This window comes from Tiliqua scincoides, chromosome 2, assembly GCF_035046505.1.
Source record: "Tiliqua scincoides isolate rTilSci1 chromosome 2, rTilSci1.hap2, whole genome shotgun sequence".
Classification (NCBI taxonomy): domain Eukaryota; kingdom Metazoa; phylum Chordata; class Lepidosauria; order Squamata; family Scincidae; genus Tiliqua; species Tiliqua scincoides.
In genome coordinates, this window is record NC_089822.1 from 27,199,205 (window position 1) to 27,222,515 (window position 23,311).

Genomic DNA, 23,311 nt, shown 5'->3' on the forward strand with positions numbered 1-23,311 from the left:
AATAATAATAATAATAATAATAATAATAATAATAATAATAATAATAATAATAAATGGTGATTCAACAATAAATGTCTGCAGTGTAACATGTGGTTGTCTCCTGAGTTATAAATTCAGAAGTGGATAGATTTTTCTCACAGAAGGGAGTCACAAATATTTCAGACTGTGTGAAGGGCTTCCCTAAACACATGCGAACAACTACAGAAGTACAAGATCTTCCTCATCCTGAGGAATATGAAGCCAATTTCTCCCTTCATCCTCTGTGTTGACTGGTAATTCTGATAACTTTCTGGTGCAATTGTCTTATGGGTGACTGGCCCTGTGCTATGATAAGTGCTTCAATATGAAACTAGCTTCCTGCAGATTAAGATCTATTTAAGAACTGAATCACTTGTTTAAAATCATAGCTGTACCTTATTTAAGTATTTTTAAAAAATCGAATATAAAGCCTTACTTTCTGGTGTTCTTTTCTGCCACTGGTTAAACTCTGCAGCAAGAGCCTTCATCCGTTTCATTAACAATGACAGCTGTCAAATATTGCAAATATTACTCATTAAGTGTTTTCTTACACTGAAAATTAAAAAGATAAAATTCTAACCATTTTCCAAGTGAAGCATAGAAGTTGAAAGTTTAACACACATGACCCATTCTCTCTTTCTCCTGCTCTGCTACAGAGCAACTTCGGAGCATACTGTTTGGTACAGCACTTTCCCACGTAGCTCCATTCCTTGTGCTGGGGTAGTGGCAGCCACTGCAATTGGAAGCCTAGACTTGAAAAAAGTTGCTAGGTTGCAACCACAGGAACCACACCTGCTACAGTGGGGGAGTAAGTCTAGCCAGTCCTCTCTCAGAGCAAACCTATCCATGGGCCTAGTGCAGGATCATAAGGATGATAAGATAAACCCCATACAATTAGTTGGCAGAAATTTGTGCTGACAAAGAAGCATAGTTAATGCAGCTGTAGCAGAAATGAATGAAAAGGCAAATAAGTAGATATTTTATAACGCAGTGGCATTTTAAAGACCATGTTACATCATATTGCGTTTGAACCAATTATATCCAAGATTCTACTCAGTTCCTGTATAAGAGTTTCTTCCAATAGCAACCAGGCAAGATAGGTGCTTGCAGGTGTGTGTATATACATACATATGTGCACAGAGACAAACAATTCTAGCACACTTTAGCCATCACCGTCCAATTAAAGACCTATGCCACCATAGCTACTGCCAAGATACTGCCATTAACAGGCATCAGAGACCACAAATAATCTACCATCTTGACTCCATCAATTTTTCATTTGCTGTTACTACATTAGAAAAAATATGATCTTTTCAAAATATTATTTTTTGTCACAAGTTAGGGATAAGTTCAAGATGAAGCTTCTGTTCAGTTGTGACCATTTGTAACACAATTCCAAATACACTTGCTTTAAGCCATTGTCACAGCTTTGCAATGAGGTGGTCTACATCAGGGGTGCCCAAACCCCGGCCCTGGGACCACATGCGGCCCTCGAGGTCACTCAATGTGGCCCTCAGGGAGACCCTAGTCTCCAATGAGCCTCTGGTCCTCCAGAGATTTGTTGGAGCCCACACACAAGTGCTCTCAGTGTGAGGGCAACTGTTTGACCACTCGCATGAGCTGTGGGATGAGGGCTTCCTCCACTGCTTGCTGTTTCACATCTATGATGCATTAGCAGCAGCAAAGGAAAGGCCAGCCTTGCTTTGTGCAAGGCCTTTTATAGGCCTTGAGCTATTGCAAGACCTTCATTCATTCATATAAGTTCATCTTTAATATATTCATTTATGTATACTTATGTAAATGTATTCAAATTTTAAATGTAAATTAATTCTTTTTTCCCCCGGCCCCCGACACAGTGTCAGAGAGATGATGTGGCCCTCCTGCCAAAAACTTTGGACACCCCTGGTGTATAAATATATAAATGTATCACAAATATCTATCTGGACCCATATGCAGAGACAAATATTTTTCACTTGACCTTACCTTGGGATCTGAATTTGGGAGGCTTTCTATTTCTTGAAGTGTTAACTTGTTCTGACACTTGGTTACAAAAAAGACAGAGAGGATAAATAATGGATATATTTGATATTTATATTACATATTAAGTAATCATTTGTAATTCTTCTACAATCACAACCGTTTGAAAGCACATGCTAACAGCATAAGTCAACCAACTTTAAACACATTAAGGCTGCAATCCTAAGCACACTTTCCTGGGAGTAAGACTCACTGAACACAACAAAAGTCACTTCTTAGTAGACGCATATAGGATTGTGTTCTGTTCCCCTTGATTTCAAAGAAAAATTTAAGCATTAAAGAGTTAATGTGTTAACTATCCCTTTGAAATAAATGAGGTCTTAAAAGCACTTAATTTTGGCTGGACATTGCCTAATTTATTTTCAGAGTAAAACTGGTTATCCCATATAATTTTCCTGTGATTATGTCATTAACTTGGGGTAGTAACTCTTCCTAAATTCTTCATTGCATACTTTGCTTGTCATCATTTTCTGACAAGCCTTCTCTTGAGCAGAACTGTGCTGCTGTATTGTTGATAGAGGGTAATACAGAATGACCAGGGTAATATGCCATTAGGGCAAATCATTAGGGGAAATGCTCTAAAAAGCCTAAAAGCCACACCATTTTCATTTAGGGAAAAGGCTTGAAAACTGAAAACTGGCAAGCTCTGCTGGATTGGCTAAATGTCAAGGTTGCTCTTGGCAGCATAACAAGGTGTCTAGCAAGAGATAAATTTTAGAACAACATATTCCCTTTGAAAGTAGGGAGGATGCAAGCAGAAGGGAAGATACTGGGAAACTCCTGTATTTGCGGCTCTCTGTTTGAATGGCAAACTAAAACAGATAACAGTGAGCAGATGTTCAAAGGCAGTTTACAGTTTTAATATTATTATTCTTTCATGCTTTTTAGAGCAAAGGACAGTGTTACATGCATTACATTAAAACACTGGAAGAATTATTTCAGAACACAGAAGTCTCACGGAAGTGCCAAAGAATATCACCATGTTTGCATGTCTGTCAGTTATTCTTCAAAGCTTTAAATAGTTATTGTCCTTAAAGAGTAACCAACATATATATAGAGATATGGTAGCATTAGAAGTAAGTTTTAACTGTCTGATTTTATTAAAATGTTTAATTAAATCATAGAAACACATAGAATGGTGAAAGTCATTTCCAGTTAGAAAAAATAATTGTCAGTCTCACAGAGAAACAGCTTAGAAGGCTGTTTTGCTAGGTTCACAGAATTTGGAAAAGTTGCATCTCAAAGATAAAACTCTTTTTTGGCAGCAGCATGAGGGCAAGCCAAGATGTTACAAGCGGGGAAAACACACATATTTGCAACATTGTAAGATGAAGCCTTAGTGTTATAGGGAAAGTTTAACAGTTGGCAGGCTGAAATAAGGTTTTTAGCTAGCGAGATACAAACACTTGCAGAAACAGTTTAGAAAAGAATACATTTAATGGAGATAAGCAAAAACATTCTTGAGAAAGCCTCTGTTTGAGCTGCAGCTGACATAGAAAACATGTAATTTGTTTAAAGGTAAATAAGAAAAGGATTTCTTAAAAGAAATCCTATATACAGTGAGAGTTTGGCTTGTTTATGTTAAAATATATGAAAGGTTTATCACTATAGATCCCTTAAATGCACTCAAAGTAACAGGTCACAAATAGAATTAAGGCATAGAGTAAAAGGAAGTTCAAAAGACCTTGCTTAACAAAGGTTGGCAGAAAGCCCCACAGTGTTTTGCTGAGAACAGGAGAAGGAATGTGGGAGAAGGTAACACAGGTGGCTTAAGCAAGGCCATCCTAATCAGGAAAGGAGATGCATGTCAAGAAATAGGTCTAAAGACTTGCCAAAAAGGCCAGTTCTGAATAAAATAAGGTTACAGTGCACTCTACTGGTTCTTGAAAACTCTGTATTCCATATGTTTAAATGTATAATTTTGCCTTATTTGGAACCTGTAACTTGAAGCTCACCAATCAAATGCCTCTATCTACAGCCTATTAAGAGTTAGCCCCATCTATGGTCAAACTTCAGCCAATGGGAAGTTCAAATCTTCAAACAAAGGACCCAAAATGTTATAAAGGGTCTGGTTAAGATTGACACAGGCTCTCAATGCTTTGGACAGGAGTCCCTTGAGATGCCTGTTGCTGGCAACAAAATAAAAGCTTGCAGATGATCACCCTTGCCTACTGAGTCTTGTTTTTGAACCTTGCAACACCTTGCAACATTGTGGCAACATAATAAATATGAGATGTTAGAAATTGTTTGGTTGCTCCTATATTTAATCCATTCTAGTCCCACAGGTATACAACCTTAAAGGAAAAATGAGGCTTAACTATATGTGGAATGGCCAAACTATGGCTCATGAGCCACACGTAGTTCTTTGACATACAACACTGCCCTGAATTCCCCTAAAGTGTGGGAGAAAGACAGGATACAAATTCTTAAATAAGTAAAATAAGAACATAAGAACAGCCCCACTGGATCAGGCCATAGGCCCATCTAGTCCAGCTTCCTGTATCTCACAGCGGCCCACCAAATGCCCCAGGGAGTACACCAGATAACGAGACCTGCATCCTGGTGCCCTCCCTTGCATCTGACATTCTGACATAACCCATTTCTAAAATCAGGAGGTTGCACATGCACATCATGGCTTGTAACCCGTAATGGATTTTTCCTCCAGAAACTTGTCCAATCCCCTTTTAAAGGTGTCCAGGCCAGACTCCATCACCACATCCTGTGGCAAGGAGTTCCACAGACCAACCACACACTGATTAAAGAAATATTTTCTTTGGTCTGTTCTAACTCTCCCAACACTCAATTTTAGTGGATGTCCCCTGGTTCTGGTATTATGTGAGAGGGTAAAGAGCATATCTCTATCCATAATTTTGTATGTCTCAATCATGTCCCCCCTCAGGTGCCACTTTCCTAGGCTGAAGAGGCCCAAACGCCGTAGCCTTTCCTCATAAGGAAGGTGCCCCAGCCCAGTAATCATCTTAGTCGCTCTCTTTTGCACCTTTTCCATTTCCACTATGTCTTTTTTGAGATGCGGCGACCAGAACTGGACACAATACTCCAGGTGTGGCCTTACCAGTGATTTGTACAACAGCATAATAACAACAAAATATAATGTGCATGTCACAAAAATATGTTGGCTGAGCTCCTTTTTGCATCACAATTAATATAAAAGTTAAAAAAAATTTCAAGTTTTGTATTTACCAGGTACAAACAGAGTCCACTGGATTAAAATGTACATTTAATGTTCATGGTGAGTAAATATATTTAAGGATTTAAATGATTCTTAAATATTGCAGCTCTCAAACATCTTTCTTGTGGCCCTCTGAAGAAAGAAGTTTGTTCCTCTGAACATCTGAAATTTATTGTACGTGGCTCATGTTAAGCCAACTCATTCTATACTAAGTTTTATATATATACAACTCATTGGTTTGGCCAACTCATTCTATACTAAGTTATTCCAAAAAAGTATTACAGCCACCCCCTGTATCTGGTATCTGTGGACTCGGAGCGGCTCCCTGGTTCACTGAGGAGCTGCAAATGATGAGGCGGCAGGGTAGGCGTCTAGAGCGACGGTGGCAGAAAACTTGGGATGAATCCGATTGGACACGGAGTAGAGCTCATTACAGAGTCTATTCCATGGCGGTGGTAGCAGCGAAGAGATCGTTCTTCTCTGCTACCACTGTGTCTGCTGACAACCGTCTAGCAGAGCTGTTCTGTGTGGTGCGGGGCTTCTTCCATCAGGCCCCTCCAGTAGACCAGGAGGAACACACAGTCAGCCGCTGTGACATGTTTGCACATTTTGCAGATAAAATCGATCGTATTCATCACAACTTGGATGCCACATTGACAATGTCTGACGATGTCCCCTTGGCAACTACTTGTCCAGTGTTGTGGGATTCTTTTCAGCTTGTACAGCCTGAGGATGTGGACAGACTCCTTTGGAGTGTGAGGCCATCTGCCTGCCTGCTTGACCCTTGCCCAGCTTGGCTGATTAGAGCGGCCCGGGGTGGACTGGCTGAGTGGACAGGGAGGGTGATCATCTCTTCCTTGATGGAGGGGACATTGCCATGTGCTTTGAAACAGGCGGTGGTTTGCCCCCTCCTGAAGAGGCCCTCTCTGGATTCCACTGCGTTGGACAACTACCAGCCAGTCTCCAACATCCCGTTTCTGGGCAAGGTAATTGAGCGGGTGGTGGCGTCTCAACTCCAGAGGGTCTTGGATGAAGTGGATTATCTGGATCCTTTTCAATCTGGTTTCAGGCCGGGCTTTGGAATGGAAACTGCCTTGGTGGATGACCTACGCTGGGGACTAGACAGGGGGAGTGCATCCCTGTTGGTCCTGCTGGACCTCTCAGCAGCTTTCGATACCATCGACCATGGTATCCTTCTGGGCCGATTGGCCGAGTTGGAGGCACTGTTTTGCGGTGGTTCCGCTCCTACTTGGAGGATCGGTCCCAGATGGTGGTGCTGGGGGATGCCTGTTCAACACCCTGGCCCTTGAGGTGCGGGGTGCCGCAGGGTTCAATTCTGTCCCCCTTGCTATTTAACATCTACATGAAACCACTGGGGGAGGTCATCCGGGGGTTTGGAGTGGGGTGCCATCAATATGCCGATGACACCCAGCTTTATCTCTCCTTTCCTCCAGACTCCAGGGTGGCGGTTGAGGGCCTGGAACGCTGCCTGGAGGCAGTGAGGATCTGGATGGGGGCTAACAAGCTGAAATTAAATCTGGATAAGACAGAGGCTCTCCTGGTTCGGAAATCCTCGATGCAGGTGCTGGACTATCGGCTTGCGCTGAATGGAGTTGCACTCACCCTGAAGGAGCAGGTCCGCAGCTTGGGGGTCCACCTGGACTCGCAGCTGCTCCTGGATTCCCAGGTGGCGGCTGTGGCTAGGGGGGCCTTCGTTCAGCTTTGGCTGGTGCGCCAGCTGTGGCCATACTTGGATCGTGCACACCTGGCCACGGTGATCCATGCCACGGTGACATCGAGGTTAGATTATTGTAACACGCTCTATGTGGGGCTGCCCCTGAAGACGGTTCGGAAACTGCAACTAGTGCAGAATGTGGCGGCCCGTGTAGTTACTGGAGGTAGGCAGTTTGACTTTGTCAGTCCACTTCTCCAGCGGCTGCATTGGCTGCCCATTTGTTTCTGGGCCCAATTCAAGGTGCTGGTTTTGACATTTAAAGCCCTATACTGCTCTGGGCCAGGGTATCTTAGAGATCACCCATTTTCGTACAATCCGGCTCATCCTCTTAGGTCATCAGAGAAGGCCTTTTTACAAGTGCCGCCACCTAGGGAGGTACATGGGGCAGCGGCAAGAAATAGGGCCTTCTCAGTAGTGGCACCAACACCATGGAATTCCCTTCCCCTTGACTTAAGAATGGCTCCCTCTCTTGAGACTTTTCGGCGAGGCCTGAAGACCCTTCTGTTTAAACAAGCCTTCTGAGTTCTCGGCCTTTTCAACATCTTTTCAACATCTTTTAATATTTTTTACAGGCCTGATTCTTTTATGATTTGCTGCTCTATGCTCTTTTACCTGACTGCTTTTTATCTATCTGCTGTTTTTATGATATGTGTTAATATGCTTTTATCTGTTTTAAATTATGTTTTTAATGTTTTAACCTGTTGTAAGCCGCCTTGAGTCCCTTCGGGGAGAAAGGCGGGGTAAAAATAAAGTTATTATTTATTTTATTTATTTTCACTTATCCACGGATCTGCCCTTACCCACGCCCATTACAGTACCTTTGTTTTCCATAAGATACAATTGAAGCATTGGTGTTTCTTGTTAACAAAGGAACATTCTTACTAAATTGAAGAACACGACATGCAAGTAACCAGCCTGTATGCTAGGAGACTAACCGAATGTTAACAGGAAGCAGGACAGTTCCTACTTCCTGTTAACATTCTGTTAGTTTCCTCCCTGTAGAGTGCAAGTTGCTTGCTTGCACATCAGGTTCTTCAGTGAAGCAAGAATGTTCCTTTGTTAACAAGAAAAACCCATGCTTCAATCACTTCTAGAGAAAAACAAAGGTAATGGGCGCACCCCTCCCGCTATTTAGATAAGGTTCCCCCATACCTGTGATTTTCATATTCATGGGGGTGCCGGAATGGAACTCCCACAGATAGAGCAGATAACGACACATCTGCACATTATTTCTGTCTTTATCTGTATTGTATACTAGGCCCTTTCAGTCATGCAGACAACATCTGCACAACAATTTAACATCAATGCCTGATGGAAAGCTAAATGGGCAGTTGAGCGCCCAGAAACAGGCAGTTATATAAACGATCCTGCACTTAAGGTGCCAGGTTTCGACTTACCTTGCCAGCACTGGAAAACTTTGAACAGGATCTGTACCCTACATGGTGTTAGTCAGGACTCAATGTTTAAATGGAGGCTAGTATCTACCCCACAGTGTGATTGTGGGTTCTCCAGCCAAACCATATAACACATTGTGTCTGGCTACAAACTGAGGGCTTATTTGGGCCCATGGTTTGACTTTTTCAATAAAGGTAACTCTGTCCTTGAGTGGCTGGATGAACTGGACATTGACATTTGATCTAGTCTAATTGATATATGTCCATGTATTATATACCATATGCTAAATAAGTAAATAAAGTCATTCAAAATCCAGGGCTGTATTCAGGGATTCATAGAAATGTATTTGAGATGGGACAGGAATATTGCTTCCCCCACCACATATACACCACATATACTGAATATATATATACTGAATATAAGCACCATATTGCTTCCCCCACCACATATACACCAAATATACTGAATAATTGAAAGGGAATGTAATTTTCTGCAGAGTTGGTGTTCAGAATTTTAGTATCAGTACCCATCTCAAAAACATCACAGATTACCTCTTCCATTTGTTTCCATATTTTTTCACACTCTTCTAAGACTTGTTCTGTGGCATCTTCTGAACTCAGTAACATCCTGGGAAGTGTTGGAGACACATCTTGCTTGTATAGAGACAAGTCCTTGGCAAACTTCTCAGCCTATGGATAACGTCAGTAGACAAAATGTCATATCATAGCTTAATTTTGAAACAGTATAATTTTGAAGAGTATAATTTCCCACAGTCTTGAATAAAACATTTGAAAATATGAGAATTCTGGAGATTGTGGAATAGGTTCAGTGATACATAAGTACCCATTTAATACAGTTTTAACTGAAGGAAAACTTATACACAAACTGCTATTTTTAAAATGCTATTTTCCTTTGAAACTGAACTCATAATGAAATAAAAATACCTAAGAAAGAAACAACCCTCTTCACAGAGAGAAGTACAGAAGTTTAGTGAAAAGGACTTCTAAGGCTGCAATCCTATACACATTTTCCTAGGTGTAAGCCCCATTGAACAAAATGGGATTTATTTCTGAGTGGATATGCATAGGCTTGCTCTGTAAAAAATAAAATCCAATTATGGTCAAGATCAAAGGAGACCATGCACAAAGACCTTGGCTGTTTTTTCTTTTGCTAATTTTTCCTTTGGCACCTGCCCTTTATTCCCAGTGGAATGCTGCTACAGAGGGTTCTCTGACCTTTCAGGGTGGCTTTTCAGGAAACTGCCACCTGTGCTGGGCAGCTAAAAAGTACTCAAGCATTCAAAACCACATGCAGGCGTTTGGATTCTTTAATTTTAAAATTTGATTATGCTAATGTCTTGTTCTTCAGTTTGGGATTCTGGCCATATCTCAGTAATATTGCCTCTGCTTTGCATTTAGGAGGTCCCAGGTGGAAAGATTCCTGTCTGAAACCATGGAAAGTGAGTGCCAGTCAATGCAGGTAATGCTGATCCCTGACTGACTCAGGTTAATGCAGCTTTATATGTTGACATATATTTTAACCCAGATGTTGGCTACAATGCAATGAAACAGTGGAGCCTACTGCACCTTTTTGTGAATTATTATTTTCCTTCAACATTTTAAAATTTTATTATCCATTTATTAAAGTTAAATGTAAATGTTACAGTATCATCAGAACACAGGTGACATGTTAAGTAACTTAGGGAGCAGTCCTAACCCCTTATGTCAGTGCTTTCCAGCACTGGCATAGTGGTGCCAATGGGACATGTGCTGCATCCTGCAGTTGGGTGTCAATCAAGGAGGCCTCCTCAAAGTAAGGGAATGTTTGTTCCCTTACCTCAGAGTTGCATTGCCATTATGTCAGTGCTGGAAAGCACTGACATAAGGGGTTAGGATTGCACCCTTAGGCTGCAATCCTAACCACACTTTCCTGAGTAAGCCCTATTGAACAAAATAGGACACTTCTGAGTAGACGTGGTTAGGATTGTGTCCTTAATGACTAATAAAAGCAAATTTATAGCATTCAGTACTAGAAGTGGCAATGTTCAGTGGGGCTACTCCCAAGTAAGTGAGCGCAGGATCATAAGCCCTAGATTTGTAAGTCATTACTTTCAGAAAGGGAATATTCTGTAAACTGGAAAAGAGTGGATTCTGTCTTTCTCCTGGCTAACAGTAGCAGCTGTGTTGCAGTTCATTACACAAACCCATCAGCAACTTCTGCAGAGTAATCAAGGAGCGGAAGAAACTTCCATCTTTTTATTTAAGTATTGGGGGAATGGAGGCAGGGGGCACCTCAGTCAATACTGAGGCACGGTGACCCTTGACTGTAAAGTCACTGGATAGCCCAGTATAAGTATAAGCAAAGAAAGAATCATTTTAAAAGTCAGATTAAGCATGGAAACACACAGAATGGTAAAGTGCTGCTTGATTTTAAAGATGCTTGGGCCTCAGAGTCTGGAATGTAACTCAGATAAGCAAATACTAGTTTCAGGCAGAGACAGAAATGTCTTGACAAAAAACATTCACTCACTAATTAAATGCCTGTATCCCTGTAGCTTTTACTGTAATGCTTTAGGAGCAAAAGTATACATATGGAGACCAAGTGACCCTTGATACCAAACCAAAGTATGTACCCAAAGTGAAAGGTCAGACTAGTTATATAGAATTAAGATATAGTAGTCATTAGAAGTAGATCTTAAGGACCCAAAGGGTTGCTTGATTTTAGAAAAGTCTTAAGAAAAGACCAAGAAGCTTTAGTTTTGCAGAGAGGCTTCACAGGTGTTTAATGTTTGGATTAACACAGAAGAAAGGTAAGATAAGAGGACTGTATCAAGACGCACTAATTAGATGGGCATAAAGTCCTGCCAAGAAACGAGTCTGAAAATTTGCCAAATGTTGGTCTTCACACCTGTCTTTGAGTATTGTGTCATCTCTTAATGAGGGTAGTCTAAACCTTGTCAAAACAATTTTTAATTGAATTGATGGATGTGAAAAAGGGTGAACAATAGGTCAACACTGGATAGATGATGTTATAGCACACTCTACTGGTTTTTGAAAACTTTGTAATTCTATATGCTTAATTGTTTAATTTTACCTTTTATGGGAACTGTAACCTGAAACAAGCCTATCAGGTGTCTCTAAAGTTATCTACAGCCTATTAGGAGTTTGCCCCATCTATGATGTCAAACTTCAGCCAATGGGAAGTTCAGATTTTCAAACAAAGGACCCAGAATGGTATAAAGGGTCCAGTTAATATTGAGAAATTGCTCTCAATGCTTTGCACATGAGTCCCTTGAGATGCCCATTGCTTGCAATGAAATAAAGCCTGCAAACTTTCACTCCTGAGTACTGAGATTTTTTGAGTTGCCTTCTTTCTACAATACAATACCATTGTTGCTGCCTGGGTAGTTGCCCCAGCAGAGGTGTGATATGCTGATGTAAAGGAGAACATATATTGAGTCAGCAACTGTGCACATTTATGGTGTTGAAGTGCCTGCAGGCTCCACCTCCACTTTTCTGTCAAGGTAGGAATGCCCATTTCCCCTAGATTGCTGCACAGCAAACAGTGCAAATTTCTCCCAGTCAAGTCCCTATCTATAGACCAGTGAATGCAGGCATCATGTAAATATGTCACATTACAACTCTATGCATACTTACTCATAAATAAAACCTTTCTTATTTCTGAGCCTGGTTAACCCTCTCTTTTCTTCTGCAAGTGTGTAGTTGCTTTTGCTAATGCTGTTTCTTTTCATTTTTAATTTGTTCTGATTATTTGTAAGCTATTTTTATTATACAGATTGAGTCTCATTATTCAGGAAGGTTCCCTTCCAAGAACTCAGGTGGATGGCAAAAAAAGCACTAAAGCAAATCAATTTAAAAAACAAAGTCTCTTTGCTCTGGTGATTTAAAAACAGCCTTACTGACCTTCTGAAATGCACAGGCAGTCTCCCCAGGCATTTAGGCTTCACTAAAGGCAGCAATCCCTCCCTTCACCAGGAGCCCCAATGATAATCACTGCCATTTAGCCTTCTTTCACCTGCTCAGGGGGTAGGGAGGAGTGAAGCCTGCAGAGAGAATGATTGATGGTCAGCTGACTGCCCTCTCTGGCATTATTAATTTAAAGGGCCCTTCTCACCAGCTTTGAGATAGAAAAATCTGTAATTAGGTTATACCTGTAATCACTTGCTTGACTGTCTCTCTACAACAGTAAAAAGCAGTTTTTTAAACTGTGATTTTAAAGGGGTACATTTTCCCCCTTCTCTAGGAATCAGCACATTCCTTCTCATTTGCAGGGGTCATTCGTGTTGAGTCAAATATGTGCATAACAAGATTGAACCTGTACTCTTGTAATTTTATTGTTTTAATTTCTGATTGCGAGCGGCCTTGGGATACCTCCATTGGATGGGGAGGATGGGCAGTAGGTGTGCTACTATCTGCCCAAGAAAAGATAAGTAGGAGTAACTCTGGTCATGGCTCTGGGGGAAGAGACAGAACCTGATAAGCCATTGTGAGAGAATGGAGCCATGAGGAGTCGCTGTGACTCCACCTGAAAGGGTAAAGGACTCACAGTGACAAGCTGCTGTAAGAAGGCGGAGGAGCCATTAGGTCAGCTGCCAAGAATGATTAACAGCCTGGCTGATTTAGCTGCTGCTCCTGCAGGAAACTGGGAAGCCATACCCAGCAAAAAAGAATGATGACCATGTGATGAAGGGATACATCTGGAAATAAGTTTGTCTGTTTCATTTGTTTTATGAGTTTCTCAAAGAAAAACAATTGTAAAAACTCATTTGCAAAAAAATGGATTTGATGATAGCCTGCCTAAGTGAGCCACCTTGAGTCTGTAAGACTCTCACTCATTGTGAAAAAGGCAATATAGAAATAGTATAATAATAATAAGTAAAATAATGGGCAGGAGGTCTGGTCTAGAGGGTAGAGCCTCCGTCTGCCAGAAGATAACATCCACAAGGTCGCCAGTTCGAGCGACCGGCACCGTGCAACCTTGAAGCAGCTGACAAGCTGAAGCCGAGCCATTCCATCTGCTCTGAGCGTGGGAGGATGGAGGCCAGAATGTGAAGCCAGATTGGAACGAAACACCTTGAATGTAGTGGTTCTTGAAAGAAAGAACCTTCTTTCAAATTGTAAAAATCCCTATTTAATAAGGGATTTAAATAAAAAAGCCTGCCTATGTAAACCGCCTTGAATAAAGTCTTGAATAAAGACCAAGAAAGGCAGTATATAAATACCTGTTATTATTATTATAATGGGGAAATTCAGGATTTAAATATTTTTAATTAATTAGTAAGTAAACCCCACTCAGCACAATGAGGTTGCAAACCTATGCACACGTACCTGGGAGTAGGCCCCAATGAACCCAGTGAAACTTACTTCTGAGTAGACATGCTTAGGATTGCACTGTGAGGCTTTCTTCAGGGTAAGCATGTATAGGATTACAGTCTTATTTATGTATGTCTTATCTGTTAAGCTTAACATGTCTAACTCCCAGGTAAGTGTGTAAAGAAGTAAGCAGGCCTGTCCCTTGGAGAGGGTAACTGGGACAGCCACCCTGGGCCCCGCAGAGCATTGCATCTCACTACTTATCTCTCTGTGCTGCTGCCACAAGCAAACATTGTGCTTCAGAAGTGGCAATACTGTAGTTAGAAGCACAGAGGAAGGCTGGGATGAGTCTGCTCCTGCTTCTGTAGCATGGTGCTGGAGTCTGGGTAGAGTCAGAGAAAAGAAGGGACAATTCTACAGGACTTGACCCCAGATAAGTGTGCCTAGGATTCAGCCTTTAAGCAAGGAAGGCAGCAAAGTTTTGCGCTGTGTAAAAATAATTCTCATAAGCTGCTATGTTTTATGTGCATCCACCCTGGCATCTTTAGAAGATCCAGCACTTCCTATGGTAGTGTGTAGAATCTACTTACAGCTTTTGAAGTATGTCTGTTTTGAAAAGGACTACATTCAGGCAACGTTAAACTCTTAAATGCCTTTGGGAAAGGAAACTTCATAGGCCTAGAAGGACCCTGAGGAAACAGAAACTTCACAGACTGCTGTTAGTTCCTCTTCCTTATCTCCTTTAATAGAAACAGCAGGAGCCAATTAAGATATCTAATGGCTTTAGCTAAGAGCATTGAAAAAACCTCAGGAGTAAAAAGTCTATCAGGATTACACCCTGTCTCCACTTGCTTTTCCTGTGACAATTAACCCTCTTCTCTTTCTGAAGAGTTCTCTGAGTAAGAAAGATCCACCATATTTTCCTCTATTTGCCTCTTAGGCTTCTTATTCAAAGAGCACTTTCCAGCAGATACTTTCTGCTGTTTACCTTGCTTCTTAGGATTAACATTTGCACCATATTTTTCCCCATTATGTGACGAATCACTAGAGGCTGAAGAACATCTTAACAATGAACTGGAAGAAGAAGATGGAGACATGGGACTATCTTCCCAGCAATGCTTAGCATGGTGTTTCTGAACTGGCAGTCGCCCTCTCTCTTTAACCTGAACACCAGTATTAAACTGCATCTGCTCCTGTGACACCATCTCCTCCACTACTGATCAAATCAATGACATCATTTGCCTTTTAGTTGTTGGATTAAAGTCACAGTCCATGCCTACTGAGGTACCCTCCTCTGCTGACATATCCAAAGGGTCTTGCTCCTCTTCCACAGATATATCTCATGACCAGCACAATGACTAAAAAGCTGCTAAATGGAAAGTTATTAGTTTCTCACTAGTTACCAAAATCCCAAACAGCCACCCATATGACTCTCTCAGGACTCTGGAGCTGATTAGATAGCTGCAAGTAACTGCCACTCAGGATGTCTGTGCTGTAACTGAGTAGAGAATGTTGCCACTCACCAACACTCTGAACGGCTGTGTTATGGTCGATTCCTAAGCGATTCAGGCACCTGAACAGGGAGGCCTGTCTGCTCCCCATGTAGTCTTCCGCAGCTACTGTGAAAAGGGCATGGGTAAGACCAAAGCCCTCCTGGGTGCAGATTCAGGAAGCCAAAAGTCACTTCCAAATGCTGGAGCGCTCTTAAAATAGCTCCGTTGGCAAGCTAGATGGACAGGCTTGAGTACCTGACTTATAAGAAAAGGCTTAGATCGACAGTGCAGTGCGTTCAGAGAAACCAGCACCAAAAATAACTCTCCCTCCTGCATAGGGCCTGCGTCCTAACTAAGAACAGCAAGGAGGGAGAGATAAAGGAGATTTCAGGCTAAAGTAGTACCAAAACCTATTCTGAAGTAAGTGCTCTGGGTGCTAAGCCCACTAGCTTACATCTTATCATTAGCAAGATAGGGCCAGATGGGAACTAATGGCTAACTCTCAAAATGAGGAGACTGTGTTACTCAGATGACCCTACTTCATGCTGGCCTGGGGCATTCACATCCTGTAAGAAATGCTCCCTTTCCTCTGCCAGGGAAATATCTCCTAAGAAGTTAAGCACAAAGTCTGGGGGGATGGGAGATGCAAAGTATTTATTTCCTGGCTGTTGCAGAGATGAATGAAAATTGCTACTTTAAAATAGTATTTTGTATACATTGCAATTTGGTCTTATAGATTTTCTGACCTGATATGTTCTTAACACTTTACCTTGGGGAGGCCCACCGTGTCTGCCCACCACCACCACAGGATGCAGTGCACAGCCACATCAGCACTGGAAAGTTCTGTAGCAGTGGTTCCCAAACTGTGGGTCGGGACCCACTAGTAGGTTGCAATCTGATTTTTGGTGGGTGGCCAGAGTGATGGAAAAATCAGATAACTAATTGCCTTAAGCCCTGAGGCTACTGAAAAATCAGATACTGTAGCTGCTAATTCTCTGAAAAGAGCTCAGCTGCTGCAGTTTGCAAGATAGCTTCTAACTGCCCTGCAAGGAGCTGAGCAGTTTGCAAGCACATGTAAATAATGAGATCAAGTTTGAGGGTCTTTTCTGGTTATTATTTATAAATAAAATATTATTTCTTTCTAGACCTTTTTTTAAAGTTTGGCAAACTTTAAAATAGTAAAGTAAAACCACACACACAGTGAGAATGCTTCACTCTGCATTGTTTAACTTTCACTGGCTCCTGTGATGTGGGCAATGAACTTTCATTGACTGTCCTTCAGGGCTGCTGTACCTGTAACAAGAGCATCTGTTTATTTCTTTACAAAAGGAGACTCTCTCTACCTGCCTCACATTCCAGTGAGACCGCTCAAGACCAGCATTTCTCAACATCGGTCTCCCGTTGTACCACTTCATATGGTCCACCTAATGGAAGTACCACCAGAAGTAACTGGCAATGATGCCATCACCCATTGGGAGACCAGAAGCAATGCAACAAACACCAGTAAGAGGCCCAGGGTGGATGGGAGGACTTTTTTTGAGCATGAGAAAACCACTGAGCTGAGCTTCCTATCACTTCTTTTCATGTTGTTTTGCTGATCTTGCTGCCAGGCAGCGGAGGTCTGTGGGGAGTCTTGGGAGTCCTTTGTGTACCACCAGACCAAGGTGCAGTGGGTGGGGAGGCAGGTGAGGCACACATCTCACACACACCAACAGGTTTGTGTGGTGGGTGGGGAGGCAGAGCTTCCCACTGGAGTCCTTTGAAAAGCACTGCTGCTGTGTGAGGCACACAAGAACCCACATGCTCTGCGCTCTCCACACTCTCCCTGTCCTGTGCATGGGTTGTGAGTGCTTGGGCGCCTCACACGGTGGTGGTGCTTTTTGAAGGACTCTTGTGGGGAGGCTCTGCCTCCCCACCCACCACACATCTCTGTGGGTGTGGGAGGAGTCTGCCACCACACGTTCCCCTCACTGTGTGTGTGTGAGGATGTCCCCCACACCATTTGAGACTCTGGTGGGGAGGCTCCCCACCCACCGCACAACCCTGTTGGTGTGCGTGAGGTGTTTGCCACACGTGCCTCCCCACCCGCCACACGTCCCCCACACCAAGTATGACTCCAGTGGGAAGGCTCTGCCTCACATGCCTCCCCACCCACTGCACATCCCTGCACCAGACATCTCCTCAAGTACCACTGGTGGAGAGGCACTGCTCAAGGCAGGCTACAAGAGCAACCCCCCATCCCATATCAGAGAAAGGTGGGGGTCTCATTCAAGCCCGCCCGGTCAGAGGCTCCGTCGCCGTCTGCCCTCCCGTGCCATTACCATAGCAACGCCTTCCTCTTATCCCTTCCACTTCACGGGTCCAAGAACCCCCGTCGCTCCTGCCCAGTTTCCAAACCGCCGCGCGCTGAGCGCTGATTGGCTGTTCCTAGGGGCTACTCCCATTGACTGTTCCGAAGAGCTACTCTCATTGGCTGTTCCGAAGGGCTAACGGAAGGCGGCTGCTTGCGTCACTGAGTGGCGCGTCCAGTAACGCCTCAATGGCTGTGAGGTTTGTCGCCAGGTTTGTCGTCTGGGTGTGACGTAAGCGCAACATGGCGGCGACGGCAGACTCGCCGCGCAAGAGAAGGCACCGCGAGGAAGGAGATGGGGGCTCTGAGGAGGAGGAGGAAGAGGAAGAGCAGGGTCGCTGGGTGGGCCCCCTCCCCGGGGAAGCGGCGCAGGCGAAGAAGCGAAGAGGTCGGGGGAGCGCCTGAAAGAAGCGCGGGAGTGGGGAGGACCCCGTTGGCCAGCGCGGGTGTTCCTAGCGGGGTCTGGCGTCATAGGTTCTTGACCAGCCTGTCATTAGTCTGTGGAACTCCTTGCCACAGGATGCGGTGATGGCATCTGACCTGGATGCCTTTGGAAGGGGACTGGACAGATTTCTGGAGGAAAAGCCTATCACAGGTGACAAGCCATGATGGGTCTGTGCAAGCTCCTGGTTTTAGAAGGAGGCTGCCTCAGAAGGCCAGGGGACATCCACTAAAATTGAGTGTTGGGCGGGTTAGGACAGACAAAAGAAAATATTTCTTTACTCAGCGCGTGGTCGGTCTGTGGAACTCCTTGCCACAGGATGTGCTGCTGGCGTCTAGCCTAGACGCCTTTAAAAGGGGATTGGACGAGTTTCTGGAGGAAAAATCCATTACGGGGTACAAGCCATGATGTGTATGCGCAACCTCCTGATTTTAGGAATGGGTTAAGTCAGAATGCCAGATGTAGGGGAGAGCACCAGGATGAGGTCTCTTGTTATCTGGTGTGCTCCCTGGGGCATTTGGTGGGCCGCTGTGAGATACAGGAAGCTGGACTAGATGGGCCTATGGCCTGATCCAGTGGGGCTGTTCTTATGTTCTTATGTTCTTATGTTCAGGTGCAAAGGAGTGACAACAGCATGCAGATTTCTTGTGTGCTCCCTGAGGCACCTGGTGGGCCACTGTGAGATGCAGGAAGCTGGACTTTTTGGACCCTGGGCCTGATCCAGCGCGGCTCTTCTTGTGGAGGTGGCAGTACGCCTCAAAGGATCTTTCTCAAAGGAATTATTTAGTGATTAGTCTGTGAACTCCTTGCCACAGGATGTGGTGATGGCACCTGGCGTAGATGCCTGTAAGAGTGGATTGGACAGATGGATAGAGGGAAACTCCTGCACAGTTTACAAACTGTGATTGGTTTATGCAACCTCCTTGTTTTAGAAGGAGGCTACCTCAGAAGGTCAGGTGCAAGGGAATGGCAAAAGGATACAGGTTTCTTGTTTTCTTGTGTGCTCCCTAGCTGGCCACTGTGAGATACAGTGGATACTAGATGAGCCTTTGGTGTGACCCAGCAGGGCTCTTATGTTCTTACAGAGATATCAACATGCAGTCACTGTTTTAGAAATAGGAGACCTTGGTAGTTGTAATCTCTAACCCAATCTCCAGTCTTTTTCCTGCCACAAGCCATATCCACACACATACAGAGGTATTCATTGCTTAATAATCTTCCACCTCACAATGGACTGCATGTACAGTGGTGGTCAGAGCACAACAAAGAGGCTCTTAATGAGGCAATCAGGTCTCCCACAGCCTGCAACAGATTGTATGTTTACACAACAAAGAGGCTCTTAATGCAAAGAGAAGGCAATCAGTTTCCAGTAGCCAGCTAGTGTCTAGAAAGGAGTGTCTGTTTACACAGCAAAGGCACTAGATTGGGCTGTATTATTATTGTATTGGCAACCTTCAGTCTCGTAAGACTATGGTATCGCGCTCTGAAAGGTGGTTCTGGCACAGCGTCTAGTGTGGCTGAAAAGGCCAATCCGGGAGTGACAATCCCTTCCACACCGGGAGCAAGTGCAGTCTGTCCCTGGTCTGTCTCCCTGGCTATGGGCCTTCCTTCTTTGCCTCTTAGCCTCAGACTGTTGGCTAAGGGCTGAATGTTTGCTTAATGATATCATTGCATAACAATGGGGATCCCTCCATTGCACACCTGTATATAAATGAAGTATGAGACTGGGGATCCTACCAATCCCACCTCCTCCAAGATCCTATCTGCTCACTCCCATCCCTGTCCCCGCCCACTTGCCATCCCTGTAATGCTCTCCCAGCATTGTAACCAAATATTCTTATTAGCAAGAGCAAAAAAAGTTACCATGAGGCACTAGTGAAAGCTATTTTAGACAATTGCTAAGAACCTGAGCAGGACTAGGACACAATCTCCTCATACCTGAAGGGATACTCCAGGTACCTGCCCCTTTACCTGGTGGTGCTCTAGTCCAGTGGTGGACCTGCTGGCTCGGAATCCGCACTATCCACCTTTCAGAGCGCGATACCATAGTCTTTCGAGACTGAAGGTTGCCAATACAAGCTCTAGTCCAGTGGTCTTCAACCTTTTTCATTCCCATAACTTGCTACAACCCCCCCCCCCAACTAAGGCTTTGTGACTCCATTGGAGTCCCAACCTCAAGGTTGAAGAACATTGCTTTGACCAGCTGTGTTGTGGCTTAAGTTGATGCTAAACAGACTAATTTAGGAGTAAGACCCTTTGAAATAAACAAAGACTCTGTGGTACCACTTCATCACAGGCAGGCAAGAATGCAAATGCACAGATCAAATATATTTATACACAGATTACCATTATTCTTATTCTACATTTAGGATTGATCCTTGCTGTCATTCTAGTAAATGTTCTTGCATACTTGTTCTAAGAAAACATTTTCCTTTCTTGTTTAATAAGTCTTAAGTGCTTATTTTGGAGTAAGATACTTTGAAATAAGTATATATAATTAAGGCCGCAGTGAAAAGGATACTTAGCTAGATGTAAAAACCATTGTCGCTATAGAATACGAACACTCAAATGTTTATTTTTGAATGTTATTTACCAAAATAGTAGAATGTATAAATTTTGTCCACACTGATTTATATTGTTGAAAAAGAAACTCGTTCAGTTTGGTTTCTTGTCACATCAAGAAGGCATCGCAGATACTCGCCTATAAGTCAACCCCCACAGATAAGTTGAGGGCAGGTTTTGAGCCAACAATCATGGAATTTTCTATGACCCTTGGATAAGTCAGGGGTTAAACTTAGGGGAGTGTCCGACTATAGTTTTGTCTGATTTTACCCGAGGCCATATCTTGAAAAATAACCTACCACTAATTGTTACCTAAGAACTGTAGTCTTAATTTCTTAAAAACATAGTAAAAGATCATAAGATACATTTTTATTCTTTTTTAAATTCTGGTCTTCACCACCTTTTTGTAAACACTATCAGAGTAAGTGCACTGTAAACCACATACCAGTAAAACAGTGGTTTCCAACCTGGTATTCATGTACTCCCAGGGACACTCAACAGGACCTTTAGGGGTACTTGAAAAAGAATGGCAGAAAAAGGCAGGCCATGCTCCAGAATGCCTCTCGAGGACCAGGAAGGGAGGTAGCTAGCTGGCTGTGAAAGCCCTACCAATAGCTAGTTTTTGGTCATCAATTCATCTATGAACCAGTGATTGAAAGCCAGCACAGTAAAAAAGCTGAAACATAATATGGGAAGTGATCAATCACTCAGAATTTCTCAGCACACTTCTGGTGCAAAACAGTGCAAAAGCAGAGTCTTCTGTTTCTCAAACAGATAAAAAGAGAAAACACTGTGATGATACATGAAGTCTGGGTTTTCATAGAGAGGAGATGAGGGCTTGTATTATTACAAACATTTTGCTAATATGAAGGGTACAATTTATTATTGCCAAGGGATATGCAAGTGAAAAGGTTGGGAACCACTGCAGGAGATCCATGAATCAAATCCATCTTTAAGGTGGACATGAGGAGAACCATGAATCAAAGACACCTTTATGGTGTCTGGTGTGCTAAGCCAGAAGCTCTACATAACACATACAACCCATAACACATAACAGAGTGTGCAATTAAATACACAGCAGAGAGATGAGATATTTGCAACCCTTTTTACTCAGAAGTAGACCCACTGCTTTTCATGGGTGTTATTCTTAAGTAATGGTGTGCTGAATTGTAGCCTGGGAAGGAGGGTCCCATCCTGGTGTTTCAAAAAACAGACCTGCTTTGCAAGCATTTGCAAAGCAGAACCAGGCTGCAGCAGAAGGAAGGAGAATAAAAGGTTAACTTTGGCTGGAATGTCCCTGGAAAGTAACTATAGCAACTAACAAGGTGCTTTCCTGAGCTGAGCAACAGCTCAGCTGAGCAAGGAAACTGTTCAGAGTTGAAAGGCTCTGCCCTCTGATTGAAAGGTGAAGTGATAATTGGAACTTGATTACTTGGCAAAAATTTAATGTACTATACATCAAGTGTCACTTTCAAAGGAATATATTTTGTTTGTTTTATTTGTAGTTCTTGAGTTTGAACGTGTCTACCTGGATAATCTTCCTAGTGCTTCAATGTATGAACGCAGTTATATGCACAGAGATGTCATCACACATGTAGTATGTACTAAGTAAGTCTTTTATTTCCTTTGCGCTGATTACTGACAAGGGTTGTGTTTCTGGAAGTTTCTGGGTTATTATATCTTATGATTTTTATGTATTTTTAAAGTACTTTGTCGCTACCTTCCATGTTCGTGTTGGGGGAGAGTGTGGTGTCAGTGGGGCTTCAGATTGGGTGGCAGTTGATCTTGGGTTATCCCCAATCTATAATAATATTTTTGGAAAAACCTAAATTCTTAAGGAACTATCATTTTAGAAAACATGGACTTTGCATTCTATTGCAAAAATAATCCAAAACCCAACTCATTAAAAAAAATTCATGGAAATATGATTAATAGTCTGTTGAAACACAATAGCTATCAAGCATATAGAAACCAAACTGTGATTAATCCAGAAACAGCAGCATAAACAAGATGATTTTTACATGCTTTCAACTCCATTCCTTTTGAGTGGAGGCTTGTACAGAGCTCCACTGTAACCTTCCCCTTGTATTTCCATGAAATTCTGAGAGGCTGCTAGATCCCCAAAGCAGCTGCTTACTTCACGAAGCTGCTGAACCCCTTTGTTGCACCCTCCCCTACTCACATGCAGTGATTTGCTCTAAAACTACTTATCCTGGAAAGCTCATTCATCATGTTCATCTCCAAATTGTGTGCTGAACTTCCATGAGTGGAACTGGTGAAGTACAACGCTCTTTGTTTTTCAAGTATCTCAGTCAGAGTCTGTTTCACTGATATGCTTGTAACTGCAGGACAGATTTTATAATAACAGCCAGCCATGATGGACATGTCAAATTTTGGAAGAAAGTAGAAGAAGGTATTGAATTCGTTAAACATTTCCGTAGCCACTTAGGTAAGTTGTGTGGTGTTTTCCTCTTTATAGAACAAATTTTCCATTTATCATCTTCTATATAGAGCAGAACATCTGTACTATCAGAACATCTGTACTATTAAATATTACATTTGTAATGTCTTTTTTACAGCAGGATAATTTTGTCATATTGAGATAGTTGGCTTTTATATTTGCCAAATTTGACAACTTATAGGGTAGGAGCCAAAATTAATATCCATGGTGGTAATATCTTTACATTTCTCATTACAGAAAAAGAATTAATTTTTACCATGATCTTTCCTAAGCTTAACAAAATTTGATTCTTTTT

The 23,311-nt window shown here is 42.7% G+C and overlaps 2 protein-coding genes across 7 annotated transcripts in view; one reads left to right on the forward strand and one right to left on the reverse strand.

Annotated features, from left to right (window-relative positions):
* CENPK (centromere protein K) overlaps positions 1–17,583 on the reverse strand; it is a 35,222-nt gene extending 17,639 nt beyond the window's left edge. Inside the window, exons 1-5 of one of the 4 annotated variants that reach the window (XM_066616745.1) lie at positions 15,232–15,372; positions 12,299–12,438; positions 8,927–9,064; positions 2,002–2,058; positions 455–527 (exon numbers count right to left, since the gene is read on the reverse strand). In XM_066616745.1, coding sequence (XP_066472842.1) covers positions 455–527; positions 2,002–2,058; positions 8,927–9,064; positions 12,299–12,331 — 301 coding nt within the window. In that variant the 5' untranslated portion in view covers positions 12,332–12,438; positions 15,232–15,372. Of the gene's footprint in view, positions 1–454; positions 528–2,001; positions 2,059–8,926; positions 9,065–12,298; positions 12,439–15,231; positions 15,373–16,400; positions 16,430–17,522 lie in introns of those variants that run through there. The other 3 variants (XM_066616746.1, XM_066616748.1, XM_066616747.1) reach the window with 3 other exon arrangements.
* Positions 17,584–17,863: 280 nt separating this feature from the next.
* PPWD1 (peptidylprolyl isomerase domain and WD repeat containing 1) overlaps positions 17,864–23,311 on the forward strand; it is a 35,047-nt gene continuing 29,599 nt past the window's right edge. Inside the window, exons 1-3 of one of the 3 annotated variants that reach the window (XM_066614367.1) lie at positions 17,864–17,939; positions 22,061–22,163; positions 22,904–23,004. In XM_066614367.1, coding sequence (XP_066470464.1) covers positions 22,108–22,163; positions 22,904–23,004 — 157 coding nt within the window. In that variant the 5' untranslated portion in view covers positions 17,864–17,939; positions 22,061–22,107. Of the gene's footprint in view, positions 17,940–17,972; positions 18,147–22,060; positions 22,164–22,903; positions 23,005–23,311 lie in introns of those variants that run through there. The other 2 variants (XM_066614365.1, XM_066614368.1) reach the window with 2 other exon arrangements.